Source organism: Sinocyclocheilus anshuiensis, unplaced genomic scaffold (genome assembly GCF_001515605.1).
Source record: "Sinocyclocheilus anshuiensis isolate Anshui unplaced genomic scaffold, SAMN03320099.WGS_v1.1 scaffold190, whole genome shotgun sequence".
NCBI classification, from domain to species: Eukaryota; Metazoa; Chordata; class Actinopteri; order Cypriniformes; family Cyprinidae; genus Sinocyclocheilus; species Sinocyclocheilus anshuiensis.
The window spans coordinates 756978-772683 of NW_015547663.1; the positions used below are offsets into that span (position 1 = coordinate 756978).

The 15706-nt window shown below is 40.2% G+C and overlaps 1 protein-coding gene across 1 annotated transcript in view; it reads right to left on the bottom strand.

Moving 5' to 3' along the window:
- Window positions 1–15706, bottom strand: part of tcf7l2 (transcription factor 7 like 2) — an 82544-nt gene that overhangs the window by 13812 nt on the left and 53026 nt on the right. Inside the window, exon 5 of the mRNA XM_016504745.1 lies at window positions 940–1072. Within this exon, the coding sequence (XP_016360231.1) occupies window positions 940–1072 (133 nt within the window). The remainder of the gene's footprint in view (window positions 1–939; window positions 1073–15706) is intronic.

Sequence of the window (15706 nt, forward strand, 5' to 3'; positions counted from 1 at the left end):
AAATTTGGTTTTGTAAAAATAAACACTTAAAAAAGTAGTCATTCTAAAGGTAAACGACTAAAACAAGTGTAAAAATTCTGCTTGATACTGCTGGCTAATATTAGCCGTGCAGAACAAGGAAAACAATGCCTCCACAGCACATTGGCACTGCGTACAGTGGTCTTAATACAATTTGTTAATTAATTAAACTCTAAACTCAATTAAGCGAGCCATTAAGCAGCACATTAAACAGTCTCTGAGTCCTTAAAGAGGCCCTTAGTGATAAGGTCTGTTATGAGAGCAGAAAAAGCATCTCTAAAATCAACATGCAGGTTGTCGACAGCTTTGAAGAGCAGCTGTTCGACTGTATAGTGTTGCAGAAGAGGAAAATGCCTGTGTGATAATCTGATTCTGAAACATACCACCTAATGACATTATATCACACCTGAACAGAAATCTTTTTGTTTTTGAGATGAGAATCCTGACAGATACCACATAAGCCTTCAAATCGAGTTTCCTGGTAAACCTCCTGCTCGTACAGTTTTCATCCTGGTTGGGAAATATAGATTTCACAATTGTCCGATTTGTGCGTCATCAAAAGTGGGCAAAAACTGAGATTTTGTTTCTCCAAATCAGAACAAGAATAGCTTTGGGATCCCGCAGTTAAGTAACAGAGCTACATCTCCCAGAAGTCAAGTGGCTCCACAGGCTTAACCGACCCAGGTCAACAGCTCCATCTCAACATGCACACAAAAGGAGGGGTGCAACCTTGGCCCTGAGCCAAGACGACTCCGAAACACTCTGATGCATCTTACCAGGTAGCTGTGAATGCAGACTGGCGAGATCACAGTGTAACCGTGACAGCGCCGTTCGTTAACCAGGCCTGAAGGTTAGCCTTGGGTTTCGTCCTGCTTGTTTTGAAATTCATGAATGTAAAGGAAGACGTGCATGCATATGTACCTGTTTTGGGGTCCACGTCTGCCTGTAGATGTGGAGGGGGGTTCCCAGGCGTGAAGTGCTCATTGCTGTAGGTGATCAGAGGTGTGAGCGGGTGCACATGGTGAGGGTGCTGTACCACGGGGACCTTATTAGACTGGCAAGAAACCGAAAAAGAGAGGGAAGGGGGTGGGAAGAAGAAGCAGCAGCTTTTAATACATGTTTGGGTTGAGGCAGAAACACACCGGCGCCTCCATTTCAACTCTGCGTCCATCACAAACCACAAGCCCATTCTCAGAACAGGGTGGTTTGTAATTAAAAACACTTTCAGACGTGCACTTTATTGATTCAACAGTCATTGGATGCATAAAAGACACAGTGCCTGATTGCATTACGTGACCCAAACAAACAATCACCAAAACCACCTAATAAACCAAATCTCCCTCCTTTTTTTTCTGGGTTACCCGCATCTCGTGCTCCCACCCCTTCCTCTTCCTTCAGGGTCTGGTTTTGGAAAGGGTTTGCATTATAAAAGATAGTAAAGGAGGGGTGGAGGGGAAGAGAGAAAATCCATTTCTGCATTTTGGTCAAATTGGTTTTAGCTATGTAATCTGCTCTTTGTGTTCTTAAGTGGCACAGGCCCCATTTTCAATTACCCAAGATTACAGCCGAGCAGAGGGGTGCTGAGGCATAGCCTGGCATTAGTGTATTCCCAGTACACGCGACCTAACCAGATTACTGCCGTGCCGTAGATTTGACGGGCCACACGTGGACTGGGATTTGCTTCCGTAGACGCTGCATAAATCGGCGCAAACCAAGCCGACTGACAGGAAAACATCTCGAGCTGTTCGCATACATGCGGGTTTTGAGGCGCCTGCACGTATGATTGACAGCTGTGCATGTCCTGCAGCACATTCGGAAAAAGGCACATAGGGGCCACTGTCTTTATTTAAAACGTGCCAAATTAAATCCAGCACTTGAGATGTTGTTAAAAACACAATGGCGTTAAATGTCAGGACATGTTTTATAAAAGCAGAGGTGAGCCATCCTTTTGTCAGGACTAAAATATCAGAGCTTTGAGAATGGGAAGGACACCAGGGCCCAGGCCTGAGAGGTTGAAGTGTCCATCCAGGGCCTCTAAACAGGCACAGAGAGAGGCCGCTTTCAGCATTGGGGGCGTTCCACTCTGCCATATTCCCAATGAAAGATTAATGAACTGAACAGAGCAGCTCGAGGAAAGAAAAGGGGCTCTGGGGACATTTTCGGGGGCCCCTGAGAGCAGAAAATAGTGTGGAGACAGAAAGAGAAATGGGAAAAGGAAAGCACGAGGCCATGGAGAAAAACAACTAGAGAGATAAGATATAAAAATACATTTTAAAAAGAAAGACCTGTCATCAGAAAAACAGACGGGGATGATGACAGCTGCCAAACACAGCTGACGAGTTTGCCATTAAGGGAACGGTGCCGCACACCCCTCCACCGCAAGCCACCCCATAACCTCCCCCTCAGTAATGATGTGAAAGAATGTTGTCAATTCTCCCTGCGCTGAAAGGCTTTAGTAGCCATTTAAATAAGTTATTTTGTCCAGGGCCTCTCCATTGAGGGACAGCTCCAAATGGCTGTCCACTGCGGCCACATTCACCCAGAGACAAGCCAAATGATTTACATCACAGTCACTGAGCCTAACAGAACCCCTTTCAAACGCCACACAGCCACATGAATAATAGCCGGGCATCCCGTTTATCTGGCTTCTGGAGAGCGCAGCACGCTATCGCGGCTTGCTACAGTAGCGTTTCTGCCCGCTTCTCCACCTAAACGGATCAGCAAGACCCTGAGAAGAAAAAAGGAGGTCGATTGGAATAGCTAGAAATTGAATTTCTTTAACTTTTATTCTTCGCACGGGAGAAACGCGCCTGCAAAAACGTGGACCTGCGTTTAGGCCTTGCACGCACGCACTTTTCTGTTTGGTTTTTCTTTGTTGTCATGATGCCTTCCGGACAAGACACACAGCGGGACAAAAATAACACGGCGCAATGGATAATCACCATACAAAAACACATTCTTCAAACAATTTCCCTTCTGAGTGCTATTCAAGTCCATTAAGTCTTCAGTCTTAAGAAAAGCCTCACAATAAATCTGGCTCTATTGACCCCGTTGCTATTGTACGATGGCTTTACCCTGTTCTTCCAGACATGGCTAATTGTCTCTAGCAACTCAGGGGAGTGAGGAAGACCACCTACGTACGCTCCCGTGCATTCTCGCCGGACAACCGCATACTGTCGGACGCTAACAATCGTAGAATAAGCGTTCTTTAAAACCCTACTTCTAAACAACTCATTGAGTTTAGAGACTGACACACGGCGGTCCAGCGAGATGCACAATAAACCCACACAAGGAACACAAAGAAAATATGTGGGCGTCTTTTTCCCTATTATGTGCAAAGAAAGCGGGCTACTTCCTGTTTAATCGTTTGCCAATACCTCCCACCACAACCATCACAACTACACAGAGGAAAAAAGGCTAAAGGACTAATTCACATAACCAGGTAAATAATAATGATAATATTAAAAAAGAAAGAAAACCGGATTTCCAGAGGTGGTGATTTCCTGAGAAAACCGGCAGTTTGCAGATGTGTTTGAACGAGGTAAATAAATATAAAATACTCTTAATGTTTGTCAACAAATCTGTCTGTATACCCATTGAGTGTTTGAGTAAATCTGTAGACATACATACCCCCCTCCGAACCAATGAGATTGACAGTTTCTGCTTGGGGTCATGACCCCTAGTGGTGGTCTTACAAAAGCCGGGCCTGTTTTAATGGAGAGGCCTGTTTGTCTTAGAAGAGCATGTCACACTCATTTTGATGCAGTGTCTATCAAATCCTGTCCTTCACTCTCTCTTCCTCTCTCGTTCACAAACAAAGTAATGTGCGCGCACACACACACACACACACACACACACACACACACGTTTTTAAGTTTTTAGTTATCACAAGGATGACTTTTATACTCACAAAATACACACTGTCACTCAAGAGAAAGAATATATCAGGGTTCCCACTCCTTTTGAGCAACAAATTATTGATTTTCTATCAATTTAGTAACAATTTGAAATTCATTTTAATTATTATTATTCTTATATAGCCTACATATAATTATTATTATTTTTATAATTTATATATCGCCTTTGGCAAATACTCAAGGCCACTTTATAAGGTAAATTTACATCAAAGCAAAAAAACAAATGATCATTTTATAGTTGTTTTTTATAGACAATTAAATATTTAAGAGCAGATGATCATAAAAAAGAAAAAAACATTTACTATACAAATTCCCATAATAAATCAATTTAAATAAATCATAATACTCATATTTTAAAATGTACAACTTAAAATGTACGAGACCCCTGATATTAAGTAAATCTTACATCAGATGATTATTAGAAAAATAATTACTTGTAATTACTAATTACAAAAAAATATTTTTAAAATTATTTAAAACATAATCATTTCATAGTGACTGTGAAAGTGTTTTTTTAGTCAATTAAATAATTAAGAGCAGAACATAGTTAGAAAAATATATATTTACTATATAAATTTCCATAATAAATCATAATAATAATAATAATTGTAAAAAAAAAAAAAGATCACTGATAGTAAGTAAATCTTAGCTGATTATTAGGAAAAAATCACAATATTTGGTTATAGTGATATATGGTTATTCTGTGAGAGGCCTGTGGAAAAGATACAAGGAGAAAGAGGAAGACAGAGGGCCGGACAGCAGCAGGAAAGAGCTGTTGGCGCTACATTTCTGCTTGGTGGCACCTTGCAGAGCAATTTAAAGACAAAATGTGAAGGTGGCGACCTTGTGGCCCCTGAGGGCCAGAGCGCCTCTCTTCGCTTTACGGCATGATATGATGAGTTGCCACTGGAGCTTGTGGGCTCTAATGAGCTGTAGTGGGGCTGAGGTGGGGGGGGACACACAGGGGGTGTGACATCCTCATGATGGATAGAGGGGCTCTCAGGCCTGCGAAATTCCAGAGCAAGCAAAAAAAGCTGCCAAGGACTTGAACTCGAGAAGCGTACGTGCCAATGGCTCGCATCCAAGCACAGTGGACACAATGCAGAAAACATCCACGCTTGTTTATGTATGGGAATGTTCAAATGAGCAAGAAATAGATGCAGCCAATATGTGCCGTTCGGAAAAGAAAGCTCGAAATGAGACAGAAGAACTTCAAAAGAATGTGGAACTATGATGATGTCACCGTCACTATAACAACCCTCATCCGCCCACCACGCACACAAATGCATACAAACAAAACAAATGCCTAACTATGACTCTCTATGAAAATATAAACAGCAACTTCCCTCCTCTGTTCTCAAAACAGAAAAACACGGTGCCAATTTTTCACTTCCTTCATATAAAAACAAATATGATACAGAAAACTCTCTCAAGTGGTTAAAAAAAATTAAGAAAAAAAGTGTAATATTGCTTCTAATGACAGTGAAAGCAACATACACGTGCAGGATTATTTAACAAAGAATTATTAATGCATTTTAAGCCTCAAGTAAATGTAAGAATATTTTTTCTGTCAATTTAAAGCAATAAAGAAAAATGAAATGACAACAGAACTAATTTTCTTAAATGCAAATTAAAGTCACAGGCTGAAAATAAACACCGAGAATACTTATGCTATAATCATATTGTTGATATATTATGACTTCACTTCCTTTCCAACAACCTTTGATCAGACACTTTTTAACTAAATGCACATCTTCAAATGCCATATCCATCAATCTATCTCTTAGTTCTTCCTTATGAAACACCCACACACACACACACACACACACACACACACACACACACATTCATCTTAAGCCACTCTGAAGCAGATAAAAAGACAGTGCATCCTTTACCACAGTCCTGGCACTGAGTCAGTCTAACAAAAGCAGAGAGAAGATTTTAAAAAGGCCACACGAGTGTGAAAGCAGCGTGTGTATTAGCGCTGAGCACTTACCCAGGCATTAAGACTGAATTGCCAGCAGCCAACCTGCTGCAGGAGAGACAGCCCAGAGGCCAGAGAGCCAGTCTTTCCTCCCCTCTCCTCCAGCCCCAGTGAAAGGCCTTCTCTCGGGTACATGAGTAGCTCCGTGGCCCTCCCCTGTCCTCCACCTCTCACTCCCGCCAACGAATAAGAGTATTTCTCCTTTCTTCCCTCTCTTCTTGTTCTTTTTCAACCTTAGCTTCTTTCCCAAAACTGCTATTGTGTTTGAGCGGGCGCATGTGTGTGTCCCACACCAAAGGGTCGCACACACAACATACACACACACACACACACATTCATCTTAAGCCACTCTGAAGCAGATAAAAAGACAGTGCATCCTTTACCACAGTCCTGGCACTGAGTCAGTCTAACAAAAGCAGAGAGAAGATTTTAAAAAGGCCACACGAGTGTGAAAGCAGCGTGTGTATTAGCGCTGAGCACTTACCCAGGCATTAAGACTGAATTGCCAGCAGCCAACCTGCTGCAGGAGAGACAGCCCAGAGGCCAGAGAGCCAGTCTTTCCTCCCCTCTCCTCCAGCCCCAGTGAAAGGCCTTCTCTCGGGTACATGAGCAACGCCGCGGCCCTCCCCTGTCCTCCACCTCTCACTCCCGCCAACGAATAAGAGTGTTTCTCCTTTCTTCCCTCTCTTTTTGTTCTTTTTCAACCTTAGCTTCTTTCCCAAAACTGTTATTGTGTTTGAGCGGGTGCGTGTGTGTGTCCCACACCAAAGGGTCGCACACACAGAAGTTCACGCGCACGCCATTGTTAGTTTTTTTCTTCTTTTTTTTCTTTAGGAGCGGATCACAGTGAGAGCTGCGTCTCAGGACGTCCGGCAAGGCCTGTCCTCTGCCGGCGGATAATCACTCATTCCTCCGTCAGGTTTTCCTTCAGCGGTCAGTCGGTCCAGCTCAAAGTGATACGTTTTTTTAAAAAAGATGAAGAGGAATCTTGATAGTTATCAGAGCTGCAGAGATGTCTTCCCACAAGCAAAGAAACATGAAAAACCACTAGGAAAAAAAAGCTTATTATGGTTGTGCATGTGTCTGTCCAAGTTAGTGTGTGTGTGTTTGTGTGGGTTCTGCAGTGCCTCCAGGATGCCCAAAGACGAACTAGCAGCTTGAAAAGCCTTGGCTACAACAAGGTAAAGCGAGCAAGGCAAGGGAAGAAGACAGAAAGAGAGAGAGCGAGAGAAAAGACAAGAGAAAACAACATCCACAAAGGGAGGGCAAGATCAGCAAAGTGTGGCAAGCAGTCACTTAGCTGTGTGATTCGGACAGTCCCCTCTCTAAGCCCACCATCCGGGGGAGGACGGAGGAAAAGGGGAGAAAGGTATTTGTCTCCGTATTGACATGGATGTGACATCAATGTGGGGTCTTGTTTCTATTGTTTTATTCCCTCTTTTTCTTTTTTAGGGGAATAAAGAAGCTCCCACATTTAACTCTTCATGGCCTTGCCCTGGCAAAACGGCAAAGGCCTTTGGTGCATCTACTCCACAAATCCTTTCTTTTATTTGTGTGCATTTTTTATTTTACTTTGCTGTCTTTAAATAAGTTTTCTAAATATGAACCATCTGGATTCACAAAAACAAGAAATTGAAATAACTAATTCAAAACGTTCCATCTGTTTTATCACAATCTAAAAATGTATATCTTTTCCCTTGTTTTTGATTTCAAATGTAATTTTTATGTAGCCACAAATATCCCACTATTTTAAACTTTTCAATTTAAAATGTAAAAATACACTGCCAAAAACCAACTGTCATTACATCTGAAATTATTTTGTACAATTTTATTTTTCCTCATACATTTAAAAGAAAAAATGTACCTCAATTTTTTGAAACTGAGAAAGTGCACATGCGGTTTTTCAGTGCTTAAATTTTCCCTCCCTTTCTCCTCGCCGCTGTTCGGCTGCTGTCCTCTGGCCCTAAATGCCAAAACAAAACCCTGGGAATGTCATCTACAAGACTCACACAAAAGCCAGCCTGACAAGTAAAAGAGCCCCAGCAACGTGGCAGCTAATTGCCTCCCCTCCCTCTATTCAGCCGGGCCGCCACGCTCCCACGGCCCCCCTCTGTCACACGTGCAATTTCTTAAGTAAACTAGCAGTTCGGCCGCCGCTGACCGGCAGCCTACAAACACCCGCCACAGTGATGACAAGCCAAGCGCAGCCATAAAAGATCAAAAACATTATCAGGAGACAAAATTTACAATCATTCTTAATGTTTTTAAATAAGAGAAAATAATGAGGAGAAAAATACATAATTAAATAAATGTAATGCTATTAAGAACATTGAAAAAAAAATACTGCCACTGATTCTACAAAGTAAACTCGTATTGTAAGAAGACCTCTGCCAATAATATGTGAATTTATTTTGATGCCAAAGAAATTAAATTAACAATTTTAATTAACTATAATAAAAATAGATTTTATAATAGATGCATTTTAAAGACAATTCAATATTACAATTATAAATTCTCTTTTGAAATAAAGAGTAATTTTTAAATAGATTAAAATGACATTTCATTCTGAATTATATGTCTATTAATAATACACATGATTAAAAAAAATTTGTGTATATAAATAGTAGTTATATTTATAAAAAAAACAAAAGACAATTATAAATCATATTTTGTATTTGTTTCAAAATCTCAACATTTATTTATTTTTAGTTTATTTTAACATTATTACACTGACAAAAGATTATTTTAAGAATCTAAACTGTAATTGCTTCTTTAAATTTTATATTATAATTGAAATAACAATTTAAATTTGTAAAACATTTATAAAACTCTTTGCTTTGCAAAAAAACGTATGAGAGACTGTCAGACAACGCAATCAAACTCAACACCCTTTCATTATCAAATCGTGTCAAGCTGTCACTTAACAACTTAAGTGATATAAATTGCAAAATGTCAGGCACATGCACACAAACAAAACAAAAAAAATCCAAAAGTAGCTGCCAAAAAATAATAAAACCCCTCAACAAATCCAAATCGAAAAAAGAAGAATAATGTGACATGAAAATGTGAAATCTTACCATTTAAATGGGCTCTATATGGAATAGGGTCCTGATGCTGCTCAGTTCCTGGTTAAAACAAGCATGCTGGCACTCGCGGTAACGCTTTGACTACAACAAGATGCACATCACACTATGTCATCCACTAATCCACTGGAGGGCAGCACCACATCTACAGCAGCCCTCCAGCCCTGATTGCCTGAGCCGATAACACAAAATACCCAGAGACGATAGGCGCTCTTCCCCAACCCACAGCCCGGACGCTGGCGGCCGGTGCTGGCCACCTTCAGCAAGACTGGCTGCTCTCCTTCAGCCATTCAACAAAACACGGCGGCTTAGTCCTTCTCTCACTCTGCGGGAAAGGAAAAGAGCCCTCTCTCGCTTTCTCTCTCTCTCCGTTTCCCCTGCTCATCTTCATATCCTCTTTATTAAGCTCTTTTGAGTCCATCTCTTTTTTGGATAAGTTGAAAGGACAACAAAAACAAAAAAAAACAGAGAAAGAGCGCGAGGCTTTCCGTTCCCTCTCCTCTTTGCGCGGCTTGGCAAACATAAAGGTACTCGAGGCTCTTCTATAGGAGTTGCCCTAACTTGGCTAAACTCAAGCAGCAGGGTGTCCCTGGTCATGTCAGTAATCCCCAATGCCACGCTCCATTCACAGCACCGGCGAAAATAAAACGCAAAAATAAAAAAAGTGCAGAAGGAGCCAAAGAGCGAGTAATCCGATCCGACCGGGGAGTCTAGCGGCGGCCACCACTCCACTCAACCCCACTGTCCTGACTGTCGCCCCATGAAAAATTTTGATGTGCGACGACAAACGCATGAAAGCCGAGGGAAAAAATTAAAAGACCGCTCTGACATTTATAAATTAAAGAGGTCTGTGATTGGCAGGGCACTGAGCTTTTCGACTTGCGAGAGCATCTTTGGAGACGTCACGCTGAAAAAAGTAAGTGCCCGAATTGAAAAGTGACACAAATAAAGGCTAAATTAACCACAACAACTGCTAAAACCGAACAAATTCAAAACAAGCGAGTTGCTTTTCTGCAAGACGAGCAATAGGAAAATTAAGCATGGCCAACTGATGGCTTGAAGTGAGGTAGCCCACTCTTAAAGCCGTGATCCGACCATCCACCAAACCACCGCTGTGAGCCTTTAAACCATAGCAGAAAAAAATCACTATTGATCTTCAAATGGCGATAATTGAAAAGATCAAAAAGATTAAACAAAAAGCAGAATGTGCTGACTTACCATGTTATGTTCCTCTTTCTGTTGCAACTTTTTGTATAAAAAAAAAGAAAAGAAAAAAAAAAAGAAGAGGAAAAAGAAAAATATTTGCTCAAAGATGCAGCATCGGAGGTGTCAAATTTGTGTGGCACCCTCTTGATCGTATTACTTCTGCAGTCCTGGCTTCCAATGTGTCTGAACTTTTTTTCCTTTTCTCTTTTATTTTGTTTGTGGTACCTAACCCCCTTTTTTTCGCTTAAAACTTTAAAAGCCTTCAGCTCAGTAAACCAGCACAAATTATCTTGCCACCTTGTGCAGCTCTGATGCTTTGGCCGCTAACTTTGGAAAGCCCTTTACTACCGCATCAAAATTAGCATTGTCAAAGCAGTTAATGAATATTAATATTGTATTTGTCATTGGAGCTGGCCCGTTGCTGAACTCCAAGTCATCCATCAGGGACGAGATTAAGCACACAATTATTTCTGACTGACAGGGACCAAATCTGCAAGTATTTTTTTTTCCCCAACAATTTGAAGAAAAAGACACAATATCATCTTAAGGTGTCTCCCAGGGACAAGAGACCAGATTAATACACTTTTAACGAAGCAAGATTTCATCGTGCATGTGCAAACACAGCAGAAAAAGGCAGTGATCAGATTCATAATTTCTATTTTTTTTCTTCTCAAAAAAACTGAACAAATATCCAATGCAAAGCTCCAAATTTAAAGTCAAGAACATTCTGTTTTCCCTATTTTTAGAATACATTTTTATATAACACCAGAAAAATGTTAATAAACCAAGCAATATAAAAACAACCAGGAGTCCTATCAATTTACAACAGAAATTCAAGCTCATCATTATCATTATAATTTAACAGCATGTTCTACTGCTCTCCGCGGTGCAGAGCCGGCTGCTTCAGACCACACAGACAGCTCAGATTTTTCACAGCTAAATCTCAGCAGCACATTCAGAAATGAAAACTGCTAAACACTCACTGCCAATAAAATACAACAAACACCAAAAGACACCAACGAATATTAAAAGTATTTTTTTTTCCCCAACAATTTGAAGAAAAAGACACAATATCATCTTAAGGTGTCTCCCAGGGACAAGAGACCAGATTAATACACTTTTAACGAAGCAAGATTTCATCGTGCATGTGCAAACACAGCAGAAAAAGGCAGTGATCAGATTCATAATTTCTATTTTTTTTCTTCTCAATTTAACAAAAACAACTGAACAAATATCCAATGCAAAGCTCCAAATTTAAAGTCAAGAACATTCTGTTTTCCCTATTTTTAGAATACATTTTTATATAACACCAGAAAAATGTTAATAAACCAAGCAATATAAAAACAACCAGGAGTCCTATCAATTTACAACAGAAATTCAAGCTCATCATTATCATTATAATTTAACAGCATGTTCTACTGCTCTCCGCGGTGCAGAGCCGGCTGCTTCAGACCACACAGACAGCTCAGATTTTTCACAGCTAAATCTCAGCAGCACATTCAGAAATGAAAACTGCTAAACACTCACTGCCAATAAAATACAACAAACACCAAAAGACACCAACGAATATTAAGACAATCATTTTATCAATACGAGAAAGAAAAATTCGAATGATTATTAACTAAACAAAATGATTTGATCAAGATCATTCTTACCTCAAGTTATCAAATAAATTGTAACATTCCATTTAAAGCAATCTGATCCTATTGCAAACAGCACATCCGTGTATTAAATCACAGAGACAAACATAAAAATCTCAGAATATGTTTTTTTTAATAATCTGTAAGAAATTGGGATTCTAAGAAAATGTTTTTTCCTCTTCGGACTCTCTTTACCAGCTTTACGCGGCTTTACTACCAGAAGACAAAATAAAAAAAAACTATGTACTAATCTAGGATCATTCCTCAGTCACATTATTTTCTCCCTCTTTATTCTTAAAAATAACAGAGTAAAAAAAATTATTGATGGGGGCTGTAAAATGACAGATGCGAGCATACAAATTCTGTCGGGCCAGTGATTCAGTGTGGGTTCGGGTCAAGCTGTGGTGCAGCAGGCTACCGCTGACCATCGGTCAGTCGCTTAATACCATTAGCAACCCTTAGATGAACATTTTAAATTGTGCTTTTGTTCTGGAGTGCTGCCCCGACCCCTTTAGCCAAGGGTGGTGCAGACATCCACGTTTCTCCACCAAAAATAAGAAAAGCCGCTTAAGAACCGTTTCAATTTTTTGCCGTTTTTCTTTAATGTTCAAATGCCGCCGCGGCTGTGATCTGCACATTATTTTTTCCCCTTTAATTCTCTTTATTTTTTCTTCTTTATTTAAACATTTATATTTGCAAAGTTATTTATCATTATGTCAGCTGAAAATTCGATAATTTTAGTTTCCTTAAAAGATATTTTCATATGACAGAGTATGTTAAATATCAAATACTTACAAAAATGCAATTTAATTACATTTAAAATGTATTTAATTGCATATTTAGATTTTAAATTAATAATTTCCTGTAAAAAAATTTTTATAATCAAATACAAGACAAAGGAAAATGTATTTTCTTATCAGCTTCTTGTTAAATTTAAAATACAAATGATTATTATTAAAAATAGGTAAAAGTACACAATAAAATAAATTACAATTATTAAAAATGGAACAGATAATTAAACATTAATATAGGCAGTTTTATTTTTAATATAAAATGAATAATCACAATACACCTTGTAACACAATATCCACAACAGTCCAAAATCAAGATACACAAGGCAGTGTGCAGAGATGAAAAAATGCAGCACTTGAAAATGCGATGTTTGCATGAATCAATGTCAAGTAGAGAAGAACGGGCAGAGATGAAAAGACGCCGTGTCTTAATGTGCATCGAGAGAGAGGGAGAAGAAGGTGCGATGCGCGCGTGTGTGTGTCTGTGTGTGTGAGCGATGAAGAAGAGCGGCGAGACACGGAGAGGGAGCCGCTGTGAGCCCGAGAGTGTCGACCCAGCACGATCACATCAGCACTGGTATCAAATTAACTCTCAGACTTTGAAACTTATTGATCTGCTATTAAGACACGGGTGAACTTGATGAAGTGAGTGCTGTAGGTGACGCGGTGGCTTCAAAGTCTCGCACAAGCCACATAAAACAACCTGCTTTGATCAAAGCAAGAGAGGGAGCTTCAGAGGAACCCCCAGTTCCACTCGTCGCCGATCCGCTTATGCGGACCCCCAGTCCAGTGTGATCCTCAACCCCCGTCTCCTCCACAACAACCACCACTATATATACTAACCTGACAAATGACAGCAAAATGTACAGAGCTTTACGACACAGGTCCATGTGCAAACACATTCGGCTCACAATATACAGATAAGTGTAACTCACAACACATTAAAATAATTTTTTTTAGTCTCCAGATTTTGTTTACACCACAAAACACCATATTGAGGAAGGGGAGAATATTAACAATGTTAAAAATGCACCAGTAACAACATCATTGTGTAATAAAATATGATCCCTTTGGCAAATCTTCACATCTCACTCTGCGCTCTGCTGATCACCGCTATGTTCGTGCCACTGGGTGGAGATAGCAGTTAATATTACCATTTCACTTGATAACGATTAGCCAGCATTGACAAATAACGTAGGGAAAAAGGTCCTTTTAAGTCTCATTTCGTGGACAAAAAAAATAACACATTTAAATTTCACTCTACGCAGCAGCCTCTATTTTATCTCTTTTCCTTTTCTTTCTATAAAGAAGTCTCACTAAATGGATTTCAATGAGCTTCTTTATAAACATAGGAGAAAAAAGCTCAGGTTTGCAAACAAGTTCCTGGCGTAGAGGGTTTGCCTAAAATAAATATTAAATATTAACAACTAAATGAATCATGGGAGGGACAGTGTTTGCACTCTGGCTCCAAATCTCAAGAGGAGCGTGCCTTGGCTCCGAGTGCTAGCGCTAAGCTGTGTCTATGTAATTAAAAGCGTAAACAGATGACAAATAGTTGATATTTAAACATTTGCTGCGTGTTTCTCTTTCCTTCTCCGTGCTAATTTATTTAGTTACAGGAGAAATCAAAGAGGGGGTGTTAAGCACTTCAGCGGGCGATGACAGTAGGTTTAAACACGGCTCAGGAACATGACAGCTTGCACGGAGCAGAATGAAAATCCTGACAATTGGTTTGATGGCTCTTGTATGCATTTTGTTTTTCATTTTAATAAATATATGCATGTGTATTTAAAAACAAAAAAAACAAAGCCAAAATCGATTGAATTGAGCTGCTATATTGCCATATTCTGTGAATAAAGAGTAAATAAAAAATGCTCAATTAGGTATACAGTTCATATTTTTTAAATGGACTGCATGCTAAAAAATTCTGCAGTTATTTTCCATTTAAATCTGTTGTTCTGTTGCCATGAACCAATGTCAAACCATAGCCCTACTGCACAAAAAAAAAAAAAACCCGGCCTGCTATTTCTAATGGCATGTTGTCATGAAGCTGCAGCCATGGGGAGCCACCTGCCTCACTCCTTGTAGACAGCAAAATATATGTGTGTGTGTGTGTGTGTGTGTGTGCGCAAAAAAAAAAAAGAGAGAGGGGCTTATGGTGTTTGTGTCTGTCGTGGGGGTAGGGGGGATTCCAACACCATACTTTTACTTCAACTAACATTTTGAGAAAAAACTCCATACCTCCTCCCCGTTATTCCTCGACACCCTCCCCATCCCTCAGCTGTTGATATGGCAGGTGCACTACTGCTCTTTTCTTAGCACCCAGACCCGCAACACAACCCCCCCCACCCCGGCTACGGCAATATGGTGAACGTTTGGAAACAATAGATTTAACACAACCGTTTTCCATGTGGAAAACGTATATGTGGTCGTTCGAAAGGGTGCTTTTATGATCAACCTCTTTGATGCCACAACAAGATATCCCTAATTATCTAAACGTTAAAATAGCTAGTTAATACGCAAATCAGATCAAGCACAAAACAAAAAGCGCCGAAACGCTTTCGAAAAACGAGCAAGGATGTTTCATGCTTCTGTGGACACAAACAAGTAGCCGTCCTTCATTTCGACTCTCCACGGGCGCAGAAGTGCTGCCTCGCTAACGATGAAAAGTCAAATAAAAGTTACAGAACTTTCGAGTTCAAGGTAGCGCTAGCCATTTTGAGTGTATATCACGTACAGGTAACCTTTTTATCGGGTCCGCCTCTGGTCTCATCAGTCGATGAAATTCTCTGCCCGCGGCGGTGGCTTAGCCGAGAGACACCAACCAATAGAAAAATATTTCATTGTGTTAGCATTTCAAATGCCGAGTGGAGCGCGGGGGGCGAGGAGGGCCGGGAGAAGCGCTAACCGATCATTGCCAGTGGAATTAATTGGCTATTCCGAGAATAATGTCCCTTACTGTGGGTCCTTGGAGGGCTGAACACTAGCAGAGTCTACGATTTTTTTTTTTTTTTTCAGTGTCTTCAAAAAAGGACCGCTTGGGGGGACTGGCCGCATTAGGGTTTTA